General features: G+C 35.5%; 2 protein-coding genes and 1 pseudogene across 3 annotated transcripts; 1 reads left to right on the top strand and 2 right to left on the bottom strand.

The window, feature by feature from the left end:
- Positions 1–1,092: 1,092 nt before the first annotated feature.
- LOC126692865 (DNA mismatch repair protein MSH6-like) lies at positions 1,093–6,407 on the top strand (annotated as a pseudogene).
- Positions 6,408–6,633: 226 nt separating this feature from the next.
- On the bottom strand, positions 6,634–13,290 carry LOC126692863 (WD40 repeat-containing protein HOS15-like). The gene is made up of 5 exons (XM_050388666.1): positions 12,460–13,290; positions 10,311–10,364; positions 10,126–10,199; positions 7,322–7,396; positions 6,634–7,224 (listed from the first exon to the last, which is right to left on the bottom strand). Exons 1-5 carry the CDS (start codon positions 12,553–12,555, stop codon positions 7,005–7,007), a joined length of 519 nt encoding a protein of 172 aa, XP_050244623.1. The 5' UTR covers positions 12,556–13,290; the 3' UTR covers positions 6,634–7,004.
- Positions 13,291–13,530: 240 nt separating this feature from the next.
- Positions 13,531–17,144, bottom strand: LOC126692864 (40S ribosomal protein S15a-5-like). 2 transcript variants are annotated; one of them, XM_050388668.1, is made up of 4 exons: positions 16,989–17,144; positions 15,560–15,716; positions 14,073–14,233; positions 13,531–13,883 (listed from the first exon to the last, which is right to left on the bottom strand). In XM_050388668.1, the coding sequence occupies exons 2-4, from the start codon at positions 15,687–15,689 to the stop codon at positions 13,785–13,787; spliced, it is 390 nt and encodes a 129-aa protein (XP_050244625.1). In that variant the 5' UTR covers positions 15,690–15,716; positions 16,989–17,144; the 3' UTR covers positions 13,531–13,784. The 2 variants fall into 2 exon arrangements, with proteins under 2 accessions (XP_050244625.1, XP_050244624.1); XM_050388667.1 differs by having other exon boundaries at positions 15,560–15,726; positions 16,989–17,128.
- Positions 17,145–19,979: the final 2,835 nt, after the last annotated feature.

The raw sequence follows: 19,979 nt of genomic DNA, 5'->3' as shown, positions 1-19,979 counted from the left end.
TGCTGCAAAATCCACTCTATCTATTTTGCAAAATTTTGTCTATTTTACAAAAATAAGCGTCATTTTTCTATTTTACATACCTATTTTTACAAATCATCAATATCAATTTGTCTATTCTACACTAATTTTTTATTTAAATAATACATTCTCACTTTTTTTTTTTTAATTATTATTCCACACCACCTTACCTAAAGCTATGACAATTTTTGGAGGTCAACTGGAAAACCAGTACTGAGAAGTTATATTACCACACGTTAATCAGCACACAGTTTTTAGTTTTTCCTTTTAAAAAATCTTTCAAATCTTAGATATAAGCTTGGCAGTTAGGGGTTAGAGTTGAAGGTTTAGGATTTTAGATCTCTTTTAAGGATAAACAATGACTATTTTTAAAAAATTTACCAGTTTATATATATATGGCCTACATGGACTACTTAAATTGTTACTGGTACACATCATACTACTTGTATGAGGCAGGACATGAAGATTTTTTAGCAGTGTTTACACAGCCGTTCACTTGACATCAAGGTTTTCTGGCAGTATTTGATATGTACTTTTCTTTTTAGGGAGTTAATCAATCTAGCTTTTGCACTTGAATTTAGAAAAGCTTTACAGGCTACACTACCAGACATGGAGCACGTGTTTGACCGAGTCCGGACAAAAGTATAAACAAAAAAGGAAATTTAAAACTTTAAATAAACATTCATTTAATAAACTACTAACAAAAGGAAAATAAATAAAATTATTATTTTTTAAATATTACAAAATAAAAAAATTAAAATTATTATGTCATTATATGGTTAATAAACAAACACTATACATACAAACATTTAACAACTAAACTATAAATTTTAAAATTACAAATAATTTCCTTAATTATTTAAAAAAAATCTTTAATGTTCTAAAAGACACTGCCTAATAAACATAAACACTAAGGACAAAACTAAAAAAATCACAAAACATCACAAGCAATGGACTGTTGACGTGTTTATTTCTCATGACAACTTTTTTTTATTTATAAAAGAATATAAATTATAGGTATGTTAAAGAGATAAAGACAAATATGAGTCATAATTTTACGGTTACCTCTCTTTTGACTCTTTTTTCTCTAGTTAATAGTTTATTCTGTCTGTGAGTCTCTCCGTCCCTGCTCTTGCTCTTTGCAGTTTGCTCTCTCTTAAGTTTTCTTTACAAGGCACAACAGTGTCAAATTGTCAACACATGATTAAATCTAAGTTAACTAAACAAGGTTTCAGTATGAGATGAGAGGGATACCTTTGCTTCTGTAGGCCTGTAGTGCCGCTGCCGCTGGCTGCCAAACTCTTCTCTTCTGTGTTCAGCCGTAAGTTAATTAGGTTTTCCTTTTTTTTTTTTTTTTTTGAATGGCATAGAAATCCCCCTCTTTTTTCCCTTTTATTATATGTGTGAGGTAAGTTGGGTGTTTCCTACTCCTAGGGTAGTTAGATATCTTGTTAGAACCGGCTTTGAGTTTTTTTTTTTTTTTTTTTTTTGGCTTGTGTTTGTTTTGGGTGTTGTTTGGGCTTAATTTTTGTTGATGGGCTAATTTTTTTTATAGCATTTAAAAATATTAATAATATTGTTAAGGGGCAAATTGCAATTTTATTGAAACAAATTGCTAAAAATAATATATTATATATATATACTTTTTTTTTTTTTTTTAATCCGGGGGGCCACTGTCCCCCACCCGGTCCAACAAGAGCTCCGTCCCTCCTAGTAGTAGCAGGTAAAGCCAATCTGACTAGGTGCACAGTATTAGAATATATATTAGATTAGATAGATAATCTATTGATGGTTACGAAGGATGTGATTTATGGGTCTGATTAGATGCCCCTTATTGCTGAATACTGAAAATTAAAAATAGCGTAGTAAAATAATTTTTAAATGTGTGAATAGTAATATAGGGCCCAATTTTTATTTGATTTTACCAAATTCTGTAATTGCGGCACCGTAAACAGTGCATGGATCAAGACACGGTTGGATTTCAGCTGTATACAAACTCACACTATGTTTATGGACATTAATTTGACACAGTGAGGCTAATGGAAGGAAGGAATGCCAACAAAGTGGTTCTATATGAGGATGCAGCAAAAAAACAGCTCCAAGAGTTTATATCAGTGCTACGTGCATGGTTGTGAATTAATGGCCCAATCAACCATGTTCTTCTCTTGGTGTTATTTTGGAAAATTAATGTTGAATCTAGAGTCCTTCATCATTTGTTAACACCTGGCACTGGTATGAGCAGCTTTGATTTTTTAAGCAATATGCTATTAAAAGGGTCTAGTTTGGTGTCTTATCTTTTATATATACAGGTGGTGGTCTCCCTAACATTAATTCGGTTATAAATCATTTCAAGGATGCTTTTGATTGGGTAGAACTAGAAGCCAATAATTCAGGACGTATCATACCTCTTGAAGGAGTTGATCTGGAGTATGACTCTGCCTGTAAAAAAGTTAAGGAGGTTGAGTCTAGTTTAACAAAACACCTCAAGGACCAGCAAAAATTACTTGGAGGTGCATCAGTAAGAATTTTTTTGCAAACTGTTTGGTCTTTGAATTTTTAGTAGTCTACTTCTTTGTTTATTTATATTCAACAACAATAACCAAGTTCTGTTTTTTAACAATCTGTAACAGATTACATATGTCACAATTGGGAAAGAGGCATATCTCTTAGAAGTACCAGAAAGTTTGCGCGAGAGAATTCCTTGTGACTATGAGTTAAGATCATCTAAAAAGGTGAAAGCAAAAGTTGTGGTGAATGAAGTAGCTACAGTGGTTTTTTTTTTTTTAAATCCTGTAATTGATCATATTTTAGATACCTGGACTAATTAACAGCCAGATGTAATGCCTCTTTCTTATCTTAATTGCAACTTGAAAGCACTGAGCTATCATTATAACAATCATATTGAACTGTGAATTTTAATGTGATAATGCAATGAAGTAATCTCTGTCATGTTGAATAACATGGCATAGTTTATAGTAGTACCAGGATTTATTGATTCTTTTGGTTAAGATTTTATCTTTGTCAGTTTCAATCCCTAGTTAAAATAATTCTAAAGTGCCTTATTTAGCAGCACATTAATTTGGGTTTTATATCTCAACTATTTTTTATTTTGTTTCTTGCCTGGCATTTTCGGGGCTTCTTTAGGCATTGGACTCCAAGTATCAAGAAGTTGTTGGGAGAGCTTTCACAAGCTGAGTCTGAAAAGGAATCCAAGCTGAAAAGCATTCTTCAGAGGTTGACTGGACGTTTCTGTGAGCATCATAATAAGTGGAGCCAATTAGTTTCTGCTACTGCAGGTACGCATACCCTTCTCTTTTTCTCTTTCAGATACACTCAAGCATACATGCAAACAAGTGTGATTGTGCATATAGAAGAGTGGAGATGTCACAAGGTCATAGTTCTCTTTTGGGGAAATTTCACATTGTCATAGTCCTCTTTTGGGGTAATAATGGTAGTAGATCTTCAGATCACGATGGATTAATGTCTACTTCTATAGTATCTCAAAATTTAACTTTATGTCTTGGAATTTTATTTTGTTACTAAGTTATCTGACATATTGTCAGATTTCATGTTTTCATGAATAAAAAGAACAATATTATATAGTAGTTTACATTATACAAAATGTATTTCATTTTCTATGGCTAAAATTGGTACATGTTGCAGAGTTGGATGTTTTGATCAGTCTAGCAATTGCAAGTGAATATTATGAAGGGCCAACAAGCCAACCAATTATATTAGACTCGTCAAGTCCGGATGAAGTGCCATGCTTTTCTGCAAAAAGTCTAGGACATCCTGTTCTTAGAAGCGATTCTTTAGGCAAGGGTATCTTTGTTCCCAATGAAATTATGATTGGTGGTTCTGGTCATGCTAGGTTCATCCTTCTCACTGGTCCTAACATGGGGGGGAATTCAACTCTTCTTTGCCAAGTTTGCTAGGTTGTGATTTTGGCCCAGGTAATGTTTTTGTGGTTTTTTTTGTGCAACTCTGAGTTTTAATATTTTGTGGTTTTCACCTTAATGGTTCTTTTCAGGTAGGAGCAGATGTCCCTGCAAACAGTTTTGAGTTGTCACCTGTGGACCGAATCTTTGTTCGGATGGGTGCCAAAAATCATATCATGGCAGGCCAAAGTACTTTTTTAACTGAACTCTCAGAAACTGCATTAATGCTGATGAGTTTTGTCAGTGGATCAAAGGATTTTCATTGCACACTATTGTTATGCCTGTGATTTTATAGATTATTTGCAGAATCAAAGACAACATTCTTGAGTATGTACAAATTGATTAGTCTGCCCATATTGGTTCTGATTTTTAGCATAATTAATTAGATCTTAACTGTCAAAGGACAATCCTATCACAAATTTCTCCTCAGTTGCTTTATGTCAAGTCATACTAATAATTTCCTTGGTTACATTCTAAATTTTATTATTCTTGCACATTTGTCCCGTATCTCATCTCATGAGAAGTTTCTTCTTGCATAAGAAAAAGTCACTCTTGTTTGATCATTATGCTTTAGAACTTTTAAAGAATAGTCTGCAAAAGTAAATTTTATAATGAGTTAAGATGAATATGATTGAATAATTTTCATGCCATTGACATATTTTTGATGGTTGATGCAGTCTTCTGCAACTCGTAATTCATTGGTGGCATTGGATGAACTTGGACGTGGAACATCAACTTTAGATGGGCAAGCGATTGCGTATGTGTAAATTATTGGATTAACTTGTCTTTTAGTGATTTCAATATTAATGATCAATTCTCTACAAATTTGCCTTTTCTCTGAGGGTTGTATCTGGTTGAACTTTGTTTCTACTTTGGTTTTCTATCCATTGCAGTGAATCAGTTCTACAACATTTTGTCCACAAGGTACAGTGTCGAGGAATATTTTCTACTCACTATCACCGATTAGCTGTAGATTATCAGAATGATCCTAAGGTATACCTCTGCTTTTTCTGTTTCATCACAGACGCTGTTGATACACAAGCTAAGGGTATCTTCTTAATCTTCAAAAAACTAGACAAATGAGTTTTTAGCATGATTGGCCATGTGATAACCATATATAATAGTATCATAGTTTATATTAGATTCATCATGGTTTAGACATAAAGGCCATGATATTGGTACTCTACCAATGGGCACATATATTCTGAACATTGTCTAATTTGTTGTTCTTCATGTTTGGAATAGGTTTTGCATTTCTTTACAGGTTGACACCTGGTGCATGCCCTAAAAGCTATGGTGTTAATGTTGCACGGTTAGCTGGTAAGATTCTTTTTGTATTATTGCCTCTTTGTTGAGAAGCTCTCTTTATTAACCAGAAGAAACGTAGCTGAGGTACAATGATTTGGTTTATGTGATTTTAGACTGTTAACAACAGTCATTTTCTTAAATTATCTGTTGGTAAATTTCCCCAAAGTGACTAGCCAATTTAAAAAGTTACTTCTCCATATACTTCTCCATGTAAAAGAATTATCAACCCTGATCTCTTTGCCTTGTAAAACTCTTGACTTGAAACCCATGACTCTTTGATGGGGAACTACACTAACTTGTCTTCTCCCTCCTAGAAAATTCTGATAGAATATAAGTCATCCATAAAATCTTCATAGATTCTAACTCACAATGAATACATCCATTTGACAATTCCGTATTGATACATTTGGACTTCCTGTATACAAATTGTGGAGATTTTTTGCTGTCTAGCACTTCATGTTTCTCCTTCTGGGTACTTAGTCTTTATAAACCATGAAAGTTCAACCACCTTTGATTATCTTTTAAATATTACTTTTTTTTTTTTAAATAATGATAACAATATTTTGGTATTTTTTTAAGGAAACCAATATGTTTGAAGTTGAAATATCATTTGAATTATATTTAAGGAACGTATATTCTTTTATCAAACATATATGCAACTGCTAGCAACTGGGATGGGGTGGCAAGGGTGAGGACCTTGATGAAAGACATTGGAGTGTAGAAGGAACCTAGCTGTAGCTCAGTTGAAGTGAATAATAAGGTACATGAGTTTCTTATTGGAGATAAGAAACACCCAAACAGCAAAGAAATTTACATGATGCTATTGGAGATAAATGGTTGGCTTAAGGCACACGGCTACATACCACAAACAGAAATTGTGTTACATGACTTAGGGGAGAGACAAAAGGAACTACTATAAAGATTGTGAAGAACCTCCATGTATGTCTGGACTGCCATGCTGCGACCAAGCTGATTTCAAGGATAACTGGACGTAAGATTGTAATGAGGGACCGTAATCGATTTCACCACTTTGTGAACGGTTCATGTTCTTGTGGGGATTACTGGTGAATTGCAATATTTTTAACGGATCATGTTCTTGTGGGAAATACTAATGAACTGTAATATATCACTGTTATAGTGTTACTATGCTTAGCATTCCATTGATCGTATATCACTGTTATAGTGTTACTATGCTTAGCATTCCATTGATCGTATAATTTGAATAACTTTTTTAAACCAATTGCCATCAAATTCCAACTTTGCGTAATCTGTTTGACCAGTGATAGTTGGGCTCATTCCTCAACATCAACTGAAAAGATAAACATTCAGCAAAGAAGCACTGAAATAAACACAGTAAACGAAATGTAACTGGGTAACAAACATCGTTCCAAATAACTATCATTGGGAAAAGAAATGGTAAACTAGAAACCATAAATTATGGTCCAATTCAAATAATTCTGTACATAATTGGGTTGCAAACTTACAATTCACTCCTACCAAGCATAAGCCTGACAGATAATTGAGTAAATGTAATTACAAAAGCGATCAACACAAGTGAGTAATGCCTGGTCTATGGTTAAAAACGCAAAACCTACCCACCCAAAATACGTTTTTACCCATTCCCATCAAAAGCAACATCTCTACAACTAAACTTAGAAGACCAACTAAGAAGTCAATTATCATTCCTGAGGTCATAGGGCTTTGGAAAAGCAGGGAAATCGTAGAGCATTTTCCAAGACCTTACATTCTAAAATCCAAAACACAAACTGTATTGTTGGCAAAACATGGGGCAATCTTGTCAACTTCCTTGTTCCAGCAAACTTCAAATATGCCCCCACTGGCTGTATAAGTTTTGACAATCTTGTTTTCCTTCAATGACCAGATGTGCATGGATTTATCAAGAGATCCACTGGCCAAATACTCGCCATTTGGGCTAAATGCAACAGAATATACAGGATCCCTGAAGTTTCAATATAAGACATCAGTGACATTGAAAAGCATCTCATCGGTTATAATCACCTTCAAATAACATCAATGACAACAGCAAGGACCAGTACCTGTGTCCATTTAAGCTGTATAGAAGTTTCCCAAGTTCCACGTCCCATAGCTTCACTATTGAGTCAAACGATGCACTACATAGAAACACAACCAACAGAATATTTTAACTGAAATAAGTAAAACAAGAATGAAGACCTAATTATGTCCTGCAACACACAATATTTTAACTTTGTGTGTGTGTGAGGTTTGTATGCAATATGGTGCACAAAATTTTTTATTAAGATCTTATCATAGCAAAACCTTAGTTTATCTTAACACAGTAATATAGGCTTAGTTACACATCTAGTCCTCAACCTTTGCCCCATGTTTCAAATTCATTAAAATATAAACAGAACTATGCATCTACTGCTGTAATTGAGGTTTTCTCTCTTGTGAGTCATACACTCTTCAATCCCACGGATATTATACACAAGGTGAGTTCAAACTTTGGACTTTCATTTTTCAATTGCATTTGAGCTTTGAAGTATTTATGCCTATATTAGTTCATTTAAGTGAATCTCTTCCTCTGTTAATTGCTGGTCACTCCAATGACTAATATTTGGGAAAGAATGGGGGAAAGCCACCTTTGAGCTATCAATCATTTGTGAAGCGTGCATGGCAACCATCATGGGTGTTGCGGTATTCTAATTTCCTATCCTTTGAAATGCTTCATTTTAATCCTTACGTTTTTAAGTTTATGTCAAAAAAATACTTATCATAAAGAAAAGTTTGTGTCAAAAAAGTCCTTGCAGTTAAACTCCTGCTGATTGAGTAGAGATTGTTTAGTGAAATCCCAAGGATTTTGATAGCAGCATATAAGGTGTTAGGACATATGTGTTTCACTTGTTAGGAGCATATGTCACTACTTTATATAATTGGCTTATCCTTTGACAAAACGTACTTTACTTGTATTTGGGTAAATTTAGGATGTGTTTAAATATTTCAAGAAACCATATTTCAAGATCAAGTGTTGAAGCCTTCAAGTCTGTCCAAGAAAACAAGCTAATAGTGCAAATTCATTAAAGCTCGACAGCTGCATCAATCGAGCTTAAGAAAGCTGTTCAAAGCCTAGTGTGCTCGACACCTGCTCGACAACTGCTCGACATCTCCCATCTGTCGAGGTTTAAGAATTTCAGAATTCTAATATAATTTTCTTGGAATCCGTGAATATGTCTTCGGGCTTTCTTTTCTCCTAACCCTAGACATATAAAAGGATTGTTTTAAGGCTGTCAAATAGTTCACAAGTTGCACAAGCATTGAGCAAACTCTGTTCAAGCAAATTGTGACCGGAGACGACGTTCTTGTCCTAGTTCATCTCTTTCTCTTGAAGAAGTTGTTATGTATGTGCACCGTAGGGTTTTGTGACCAAGCATCTTCTTGATCTTCATCGTGTGGATGAACTGAAGAACTTTGCAACCAACAACCTTCTTAGTTGGTGATTGAAGTCGCGTACTGGGATTCGTGCAATTGGTTAGTTACGAACTTGGGAGTCGTGCATCAGAAAGGGGAACTGTCACTACAAAACAAGTCCAATTGGGTATTGAGGTAAGGTTTCAATTGTAGGTTGGTGAGGTACTTGGGATTCCTTTTTGTAACCGCTTGTTGTGATAATAGTAGAGTTTTGGGAGTGATGACCTAAAAATCACCCGAGGAGGTTTTTTGCCGTTAGGTTTTCCCCATTCATAAACAAATCACCGTGTTATTTATTTTTCGCTGCATAATTAGTTTATTGGTGATTTGTTTGTGCTACCACGCGTTTGCATGATAAGGGGTTTGTGGCCTATAATAACTTGACTAATTAATTAATTAATTTCTATCATAAGGGGTCATTCAGTTTGTGGCCTATCATAAGGGAAAGGATTGGCTATTCAAATACTTTGTTTTGGAGTAGAGAGAATCAAAGTAAGAGCTAACGACAATGAACATTAGACATAAATTTAAAATGTACAAAAAACTATTCAAATATCCTCTAGTGTTGAGGGAATTGCATGCATAAAGATTCAAAAATAATTATAAGGACCAAAATGAAACATTTCAGAGCTTGAGGACCTTTTTAAATCATGGGGTGAAGGTTCAGGACTAAATGTGAAACTAAACCAGTAATATATTGTTTAACCCAAAAGCAGCCTCCTCAACCTAAAAATTAAACGGGGGTGGGGGTGAAGAAATACAATGACCAACACAATATATTTTTTTGATAGGAAAGTTAAATGATAATAGTGAAACCAGGATGATATATTAATGCAATGAAGTTATCCATCACTACAAACAGGAGTTGAAGATGGGCTAGGTAAAAAATTATGAAGTCTACAGTCTAAGAAAATAAACCTGACCATCATTGAAGACCAAATGGCAATGGAACATTTTCAACACAATAGTGGCTTAACCTAACAACTCCTGATGCACTCTACCTCTTAATAATATTGTATGAAACTAATTAATTCAATGTGTTTTGTATATATGAAGATGTCAAATACAAACTTCTTTAACAATACAAGATGAGTCAAGACTAATAATACAAGTCAAGGTTACTAAAGATTCAAAGTAATAGAACCTCATATAATTAATTGAGTTTTACAACAGGCTGCAAGTTTTTAATAATTCTGTGCCTCTATGAAAATTTTGATAACATTAACAGGTTTTCTAGAACAAATCCATAATTCATAATCCATACTAAATTCACTTTTCAAGGAATAAAAAATAAATGATCAACTAAAAAAGTAATTCCAGAACTACCAAATAGAATAACTAGATAACGGGTGCAAATGCATAAAAGTAGATGAAAATCAATGGCATTCAAATTCATTAAATCAGCAGCATATACCTTTCCAACAATAACTGATGATTAGTGTTGCTTGTACCAGGTCCAGTGGGACTCCATCTGATAGTATATATCTCCTGCAAAACAATTATTCAATGTTTCTGAGAATAATCCAGTCAGATCAGAAGTGCATATGCTGGGAGGCAAACACATTGAGATTAAAAAGAGAAACAAAATCTCCACAGTACCTTAGCATGATCCTTTAAGTCATGAACAAACTTTTCCTGCTTCATACTCCATATCTACAAAATTGCTATATATTAGTTGAAATTGAAAACGAAAACACACCCCAAAAAAAAAAAAAAAAACAACAGAACAATATATATTTTGGAGTGACAAGAACCAAGATAAGCCAAGAAGAAATGTGAGTGTAAATTAATTTGAAGATTGAGATACAAGTTGAAGATGGTGTGTGCACACACGCACAGAGATAATGCTAAGAGCAAACATCTATGTCAATGGAACATAAGATGCAAATCAATGTACTACTAGTACCATAAACAACCCTTGCAGTGACAAAAGTGCAGACACACAAACACATGCACATATATATAATGCCAACAGTGAAAATCTATGTCAATGGAACATAAGATGCAGGGGGGTTTGGTGCTCTAATTCTATGCAGGGGCCCAATGGAGTTTGTCTTTGGAAGAGGATCAGGAAGGGGTGAGACACTTTTTATCATTTTGTTAACTTTAAGGCGGGAGATGACTCTTCTATAAAATTCTGGCGTGACCCTTGGTGTGGGGGGCTTCCTCTGAAAGATAACTTCCCTGAACTTTATGGCTTTGCTTGTAACAGGGATGCTTCAGTGGCAGACTTGTTATCACTTTTAGTGGATAGTTATCATTGGAATGTCAGTTTTGTTAAACCAGCACAAGATTGGGAATTGGAATTGGTTGTCTCCTTTATGGATTTGATCTATTTTGGCCTGAGAAAGAATGCAGTGGATGAGCTTTGCTGGATTCCCTCCTACAAGTGACTTTTGATATTAGATCCTTTTATAGGGCCTTAATTCTTCTACTCAACTCTCTTTCTCTTGAAAGTCTATATGGAAGCTGAAAGTACCTACAAAGGTTAGTTTCTTTCTTTGGATTATGGCATTGGGGAGGATTTAAGTAGTGATATTTAAGGAGGTGTAGAGTAATGGTGATTGATTGGTGTTGCATGTATAAGAGAGATGAGGAGACTATTGATCATTTACTTATGCACTGCCCTGTTGCTAGAGAGCTGTGGAATTTGGTGTTTTCTCTATTTGGCATTCTGTGGGTTATGCCAATGGGGTTGCGGATCCTCTAGCAAGCTGGCCAAGTAAGTTTAACAGATATAGATATGCAGCGATTTGGGCCATGATCCCTCATTGTCTCATGTGGAGTATTTGGTGGGAAAGGAATACTTGCACTTTTGAAGGAAGCAAAAGAGGTTGATTCATGATTTGAAGCTGCTATTCTTCCAGACTTCATCTGAGTAGACAAATGCCTCAGGTGTTTTTACTTTTAACTCTTTGGCTGATTTACTTGATAGCTGTAATTTTCTTGCTTTATAATTTTGTTTTCTTTGTTGGCCCCTAGCACACTGCCTGTGGGCTCTGGTCCCTCTGGAGTCTGTACTTTTTTTTTTTTTTTTTTTTTGATAAGTCCTTCTGTACTTTTGTTTTTTATTTGATGAAGCAGTAATTACTTATAAAAATAAAAATAAAACATAAGATGTAAATCATATTTCCTTAGGCTCCGTTTGGGAGTTCATAAGGGAATGGAATGGAATGGAATTGAATAATCATAAGGGAATGGAAAGGAATAAAATAGAATGGAATGTATTTAAGTAAGGGAAAGGAATGGAAAAGAATGGAATGGAATGGAATTAAGTAACCTTGATTGGATGTTTTAAAATAAAGAAATGGAAAGGAATGAAAATGAATGGAATGTAAGTAATCTTGTTTGGGAGTAACATGGAGGGAATGGAATGGAATCATTTTATGACAATATTACTATTAGACCTCTATTTTAAAATAAAGAATTGAATATATAGGGGTAATTTGGGAATTTTAATAAAAAAATCATTAAATTTAATTCCATTCCCTCCCATTCCTCCCAATTTCGGGGGGAATGAAAATTTGAGGTTTTAAGGGAATAGAGAGGAATGAGTGTTCCCTCCTACCCATTCCATTCCCTCCTACTTAAACTCCCAAACAAGGGAATGGACTTTCCATTCCCTCCATTAAAACTCCCAAACAAGGGAATGGAAGAATATTCTAAAATGATTCTTTTCATTCCTTTCCATTCCATTCCATTCCCTCCTCCCAAACGATGCCTAAAAGAAAGGAGTAGCATCAACAACCTTTGCAGTGATATCATCAGAGCAAGAGGCCAACAAAGAACCTGTTGGATCCCATTTGACACAGGTAACTTCACCCTGAAATCGCACAAAGTTCATAATTAGCTTTTAAAAAAATTTGCAATGAAATATTTTCACAAGTCAATGCACACAGTTTGATCTAATGCTTTCCAAACATTCAGAAGTCAATCAAAGTCAACAAGTTTCGCTACTTAATTGATAGTCAAAAAGAACAGATTTAGACACGATGAGGCAATTCTAGTAACTAATACCACTAATGTAGGCACTAAGCTGGTAAATACATGTTTTGCTACTTGATTAATCTTAGGGTCGATGTATAACTTTTGAGTAAACTAAAACATTCCTAAAGGTGGGGCTGGCAATTCCCAGCAAAAATGCGACAGTTTTCTCATTACTTGCTTTGCATGCTGCTCATAGTATTTTTTCTTTGCACAATGATTGAAATTCGTAAATAGTGGTTGAAGAGTTCACCATTTTTTTGTTTTATCGTTTATTGTAGATCACTTCATGGCTGCTGGTAGCACTGGTGATATTAACGGGTATCTGTTGCTGGACTTCTTCTCCTCCGAAGTGAATAGTACGTTGTTTGGCACAGTTGGGTTTGCAATTACAGCTGCATATATTGCATTTATAATTTACCTTGTTTCCTGGGGTGTTAAATTTAGAAGTTGGTGCAACCTAGGACAACCCAAGGTCGTAGCAGACACAGAAATTTGAGTAATCAATGCCCATTGTTGGTATCAATTGCAAGATGTTTGAAATTAGAAAATGCCAGATTGCGAAAGTGCTATCAGTGTGCATTTGCTCTTAAATTTTAGATTGAACTTGGTAATCATAGATCAGTTGTGTACAAATTTTACAAATTTGAAATCAATAGCTTAATATCGTTTCTCTGTGCTTTATTAAGCAGCTCGCGGTTGTTGTTTCTGTATAATACGAACTCGTTTATTATCTTTGGTTTTATAGAGGGAAGAGAAATGCAAATTAAGATATCCTGTCAAATTAAATACTTTAAGTAACAATATGATAATTAAGATACTTTAAGTAACAATATGACCAAATTCTCAGGTAGATCTAGTGAATTTGTACCATCATGTTTCAATACTGAACAAACAATCAATTTAGGAAGAGAAAGGAAACAACGTCATGTCCATCATTTCATTCATCAACAGAGACAAAATTACAACTGACTGAAGAAGAAAAGTAGACAACATAACAAATGCTTGCTAAAAAAGGCAAAATGTGATCATATGGGCAACTCTATGCCCCTTTCCCTCCAAGCATGTCGAAAAAGGCAAGTTGGAAGTCTAAAGAAAATAACCCAAAACCTGACCACCCACATTCTTTTTAATTGCCTCTTCGTGATCCAAAACACCATCTGGAGTTGTGACTACAACATAACCCCACTGCAAGGAGAGAGGGAAAGACAAGTAATAAGATAAGTCAGAAGAAGAAGAATCTCATTCTTTCATAAACAAGTGAGATTTCATTAACAACACAAACACAGAGCCCATTCTTCCCCCCAAGCCTTTTCCAATATAAAAGGGGAAAACAAGCATCCATGACAGAATGTTGAACATCAAAATGTGACAAACCTGATGTGTTGGAAGCATACGCAATCTGTAATTTTCAATATCCCTTGCCTTGATATCCTGCCTGTAAGTGAGAGCCTTGCAATCTTTAACCCTTCCTTGTAGTTCAACTGTTATCCTCCCCACTCTATGCGGATCATAGACCTGATAATCCTTGATGTACCCTAAAAGTAAATATACCAAGTTAATTAAACTGTGTGCCCAAAAAAACAAGCTGTTCATTCTGCAGCATGCAAAAGATAACCAATAACCTTCAGAACCCAAACCCAAAAATAGAAGAAGGAAATGCATGTGTATAGTAGCTGCTCCAATCCATGGGTAGCAAAGCTTTGCTGGTCTAGAGAAGGAGGTTTAAGAAACTTCCTAAACTACCCCTCCGTAAGCATGGATTCATATAGAAGCAAAGGAACTATCTGAAAATGCCTAAGCCTAACCTTTCATAAGCAGCTAGAGCTGCTGTGAGGAAAATTAAATGAAATCATACTTCTGATCCCAATAAAACACAAACAGCTATCCAATTTATCAAGTAAAATACAGGCACCTCCTTGTTTCCCATTTATGTTTATTTATCTATTTTCTAGTAACTTCAGGTTTCTAATTATGATAGGGACCTCCCAAGGGTTCTAAACTAAATTATCTCCCTCTTACTTTATGGAAATTGTTTCAACCTCTCGTCTTTTAGGAATATTGGACAAAGAATAAGACTAAAGGCACCAGTACTTGAAAAATAATAATAAAACAAGTAGAATTTTGGCTTAGACCCAGTAATGAGCTACTTATAAAAATAATAAGTATATGAGCTCTAAATCTAATAATACTTCCTCCTCCCACAATAGATGGAGGATAAGACAACGGGTTCAAAATTCACCAGACGCAAGCATAACCAAGAATCAAAAAAGCTTAAACCTATATCAGTTCAGAGTAGAAACATATACAAGACCAATGAAAACACACACACACACACACACACACAAAAAAAAAAACTTTGAGTTGAGTGTAACAGCACTGGGCTTCAAACATTGAAAATAGAATTTAAAATGCTCTGAAATTCACATGAAATGAAACAGAACCATGATGCAATCGCTCATCACTCTATTTAGAGTACCAGATTTCGAAAACAACCTTACTAAAATTTTTATGGGTAGGAATAAAATAGACAATCCACCATTCATTTTCAATCCAAAAACTCCAGTATCTCAGTGTCTCACTATTTCTGCTAGCTCCAACATTATGACACCAATAATTTGAAGTACCCACCAACCTTTTACCCCTTCAGCACCAAAGACCAAACACAAATATTACATTACCTCAAGATAAATAAAAACAAAACCATTGAAGTTGCAAAGATCCTTAATTGATACAACCCACCACTATTTCAAATAATAAGGGAATCCAAAAGTGTAAATGGGAAATTTTGATTGAAGCAATGGAAAAAGTAGAACTATAAAGAAAACCCATATTGGCAAAGAGGAGGAATAGTACAGATTTACCTCGATCTTTCATGATCTTGAGAAAGGAAGAAATGACATTGGAGATAGGCTTCAACTCCACTGTTGCTTTTCCTCTCTTCTCCGCATTCACTATCGATCTCAACGCATCGTTCAATATCCTCCTCCCCATCTCTCTCTCACTCTCTACCCTGAATGGCTAAAACCCCCTAAGTCGGACACAGTCAAACAGTGAGTTTAGCCAGATTTGGTGGTCAACTTAATAAATACGTAGTTTAATTAATAATTTTTTAAATTATATAAATAAATAATATACTTACTAAAACTCTATAAACATTTCTTTTACACAAAATCACAAATAAATAATTAACAAACTCTATGTTGTGGCTGTTTTTTACTCTTTTGCATTTTGCAAAAAAAAATTGCCTATAAGCATTATCGAACTTTGTTATGACAATGTACAATGATAAGTAGTTTAGTTTCTTAAACATTTGTAATTGATCTGGTTTGTATAATTTTTCATCGGTCTTAAAAAGTACTATTTATTACTTTTCCTTTGAATAGTTGTATATAAATTCAAATTATAATATTTCTCATAGTGCCAAAGTTGTTCACAGAATCACAGGTCAACCATTACTTTGGCATAATGTTCTGCATTGAATCTCATGTCAAGCTCAAGCAATCTGCCCATCCCAAGCATACTATATATTAACGAAATTATGTTATGAACTAGACAAGTATGGATGTGATGTAAGGAAATGATGGCATGAAGGCTAAAGAGTATTGGAATGCAAAATAGATACTGCTGAAGGAGTACAATGTAGAGCAAGTGTTGCTGATGGGGTCCAATTTGTTAGCCGGGTTATCAAATAGAAGATAAAGAATTAGTTGGATTGGTTCTTTAGTTTATTGATAGGCTTATCAAATAAAGGCTTCCTATCATTTAGGAAGAGTTACTTGATTGTTAACAAATTATTTTTCAAAATGTAATTCTTTATTGAATACTACTCCATATGCAAACATGCCCAACACAAACATCCATATGCATTTTTCTCAAACACCTCATATGCAAAATTATAAAACACATGAACACATGAACATGAACACATGTAAATATAAAAAAGAAATTATGCTATTACAAGTACCTCATTCATATATTTCCCCCCTTCTAAATCCCCTTCCCATGGCCCCAGCACAGCTAAAACATGCCCAACACAAATGACACCATCATATACCCACCCACCACAAATGAGAGCATAAGCCAACAAAAAAAATGCCAAGAAAACAAGCATTTCCACTGACACCAATCTTTCAAGAGGTCAATAATATGGAATTTCAATTTGAAAGTCCATTTACGAATATTCAGTAAACTATCAACATCAAATACATGTAATACTTAACTATAATGTGTTTGGACTCACGAATCAGTAATAAAGGTAAATATCAAGAGAGAGAGAGAGAGAGAGCTAACCCGAGAGGAGGGAGATCTGTAGAGAGCAATCTGAGAGCTGAAGGAGGAGAGGTGTATACTGCTATGGCAATTGGCAATTTGGCATCGTGTTCAAGTTGGCTGAAATGCTGCAGTCGAAGGATTGATGGGCTCACTTGTGAGTTGACCAAATAAGGGGGAGGGAGGGATCCAAACCAAAAAATGAAGCCCATAGGTCCAATCCAAGGAAAGGCGAAGGCCCATTCAAGCGCCAATTAAAGCCTGACGCATTGGCAGAGTCCAAGGAAGTCAGACTCTTCTTTTTTTTTTTTTTGGGTATCTCAAGGAAGTCAGACTTGAAGACAACGCTAGTTTAGGCAAATATGCGATTAGAGGTCTAAGGATAGAATGCCCCAACTGTCCACCAGCATCCAAAAGCAGGACACCATGAAAGCCATCAAAGACGAATGTTGAGGGGGAGATTTCTAATGTCCCCAAATAGAATATGGGGTAGTCAAGCCGAAACTCAACAATGGGCCCTTGAAATAAAACCCAAATAAGGATTGATGGGCTCGTGTTCATGTTGGCTGAAATGCTGCAGCTGAAGGATTGATGGGCTCACTTGTGAGTTGACCAAATAAGGGGGAGGGAGGGATCCAAACCAAAAAATGAAGCCCATAGGTCCAATCCAAGGAAAGGCGAAGGCCCATTCAAGCGCCAATTAAAGCCTGACGCATTGGCAGAGTCCAAGGAAGTCAGACTCTTTTTTTTTTTTTGGGTATCTCAAGGAAGTCAGACTTGAAGACAACGCTAGTTTAGGCAAATATGCGATTAGAGGTCTAAGGATAGGATACGGATGAACCTATTGTCTGAGGAGCCCGAGGAGCCGTAGCACCTCAGAATGCCCCAACTGTCCACCAGCATCCAAAAGCAGGACACCATGAAAGCCATCAAAGACGTATGTTGAGGGGGAGATTTCTGATGTCCCCAAATAGAATATGGGGTAGTCAAGCCGAAACTCAACAATGGGCCCTTGAAATAAAACCCAAAGGCTATCGGTGTGGTGTAAGTCCGCCCAAGCAAGAGATAGAGGCTGCACCCTAACAAGAAGATAACAATAAAACCCAATAAACACGTTAGTATTGTTAGTTTGTTATATTATTAGTCTTTTTACGACGTCATAGTTCAAATCAGTCATCTAACGGTACGGTATTATCTCCAGCAGTAGGGGTGAAATTATACTTAGAGTCCAGCAGTCAATGATTAAATAAATTTAGGAAAATGTTCACTCCTGAGGGTCCTTGTGTCTCTTGGTCAAGGGAATTTATGGTACTTTCAGCCATCATTACATCAATTGTGAGGGAAAAATTTAATTATTACAAATACATTATATTCTTCATCATAATAATAAACAATGATTAAAGGCTCCATAGTTACAAATAAAAGAGGAAAAATAGGATGGAATGAAGGGAGAGAAGGATCTCCAGCTCAGTGCAGCAAGTATTAAACTAAGATTTTGGTAAGTGTATAATTATAAGACATGAATGAGGTGAATGTGGGCTATTTTGAGTGAGTGAGATGGAATTAACACTAAGATTGAAGCCTTTTGTGAGTAATGGGCTGTTTGTGTCTAGTTGGAAGACATTTTTGAGTTATGGTTGTGTAGAGGGGTAGGAAGAATATCTGGGATAAATGAGTGTAGGCTGAAGATGATGAGTGGCGAGCTTAAGGAAAGCTAAACCACGAGCAAAGTAGTAAATAAACCAAGGGTTTCAAAGGGAGTGGCTGTCTTGGTCAGTTATGGGACATTTATGGAGTAGGAAGGTGTAAGCAAAGTGGTGAATGTTGGTGTTATGATGACTATAGGATGAGAAAGGTTGTGAGTGAGCTCAAGAGAGCTTGGGGGGCTTAAAGAAAGCTTAATAGGGGTTGAATTTCTGCAGAATGTAGTCAATGACAGAAGTTCTTAGAGAGGTTTCCTCCCTCAGTGGGCTGAGGTGTGTATGTTTTTATAATGGAGTTTTAGAGAAGCATTGATTGACAAGAATCCAAAAATGCATGACTCATCAAGGGTGACGAAATCAAGGTTTAACTTTCCTGAGATTTTGATCAGAAGTAAGAAAATCCACTTTGAGGGGTTGTCTTGCTTCTTTGGGTAATGATGGGATTTTAGAGCTTTTTGCATTAAGTGCCAAGATTTTCGGGCCAGAGCTTAATTATTGTGTATCAAGAATGAATTCTAATGCTGCAAACTGAGATTTAGTCCCCCAAGAAGTAAGATTTCAACACCCCAAGCCAAGTGTGAAGTTCCAGTATACTTTAGGGGGTTCCGTTGGAGATCCCTTTATGCCCTCCAAACCACATGTTCCCAAATTTTCCCCTTTAGGATTCATAGGCTTGGTACATGAATCATGTCTTGATTGTTTTTGACATTTATAGCATCAATTTGTTGAAGTTTGGATAATTTGGTTTCAGCTCCCCTTCCGCTGGAGGTGCAGTTTTGAGGAAGATCATGGAGTCTCTTCATCTTTTTAACTTCAGCTAATATGACAGCCCTTGGGCACTGTTCACATCAGGCAGAGGGTGGTAGAAAATTGATGGGACAGCCCTTAGTCTATTCTCAAAGGCTCGGTTCCCTTGTATGAGTCTCTAGTTGCCTTTTGGTTAGTTGTTTGTGTTTTTTTGCTTGGACTTGCTCACATGGGCTGGGTTGTGTGCACTTGTTGCCATGGGCTTATGGATTTTATTAGTAAATATTTTTGGGTTTTTCATAAATACTTGCAATGGGCCTTTGAGCAATTAGTTGTAATGTTTGAAACAATAGGACAAGTTTCAAAATACTTTTGTAAATACTATTTACTTTGATGAATTCCATGTTGCAATAATGTTCATGGTTTCTAATAATCGCATCATAACTTAAATAATGAGCTTGTGGGTTTCAATGTTTACCATGAGTGTCGAAGGCGTATATTATGGATGTCGCGATGCAAATGATGTCCATGTATTTCATAGGTTTATAACAATAAATATATG

Source organism: Quercus robur, chromosome 7, assembly GCF_932294415.1.
Source record: "Quercus robur chromosome 7, dhQueRobu3.1, whole genome shotgun sequence".
NCBI lineage: Eukaryota > Viridiplantae > Streptophyta > Magnoliopsida > Fagales > Fagaceae > Quercus > Quercus robur.
The sequence above is the reverse complement of the archived record's forward strand: the minus strand, read 5'-3'. Positions and strand labels throughout refer to the sequence as shown.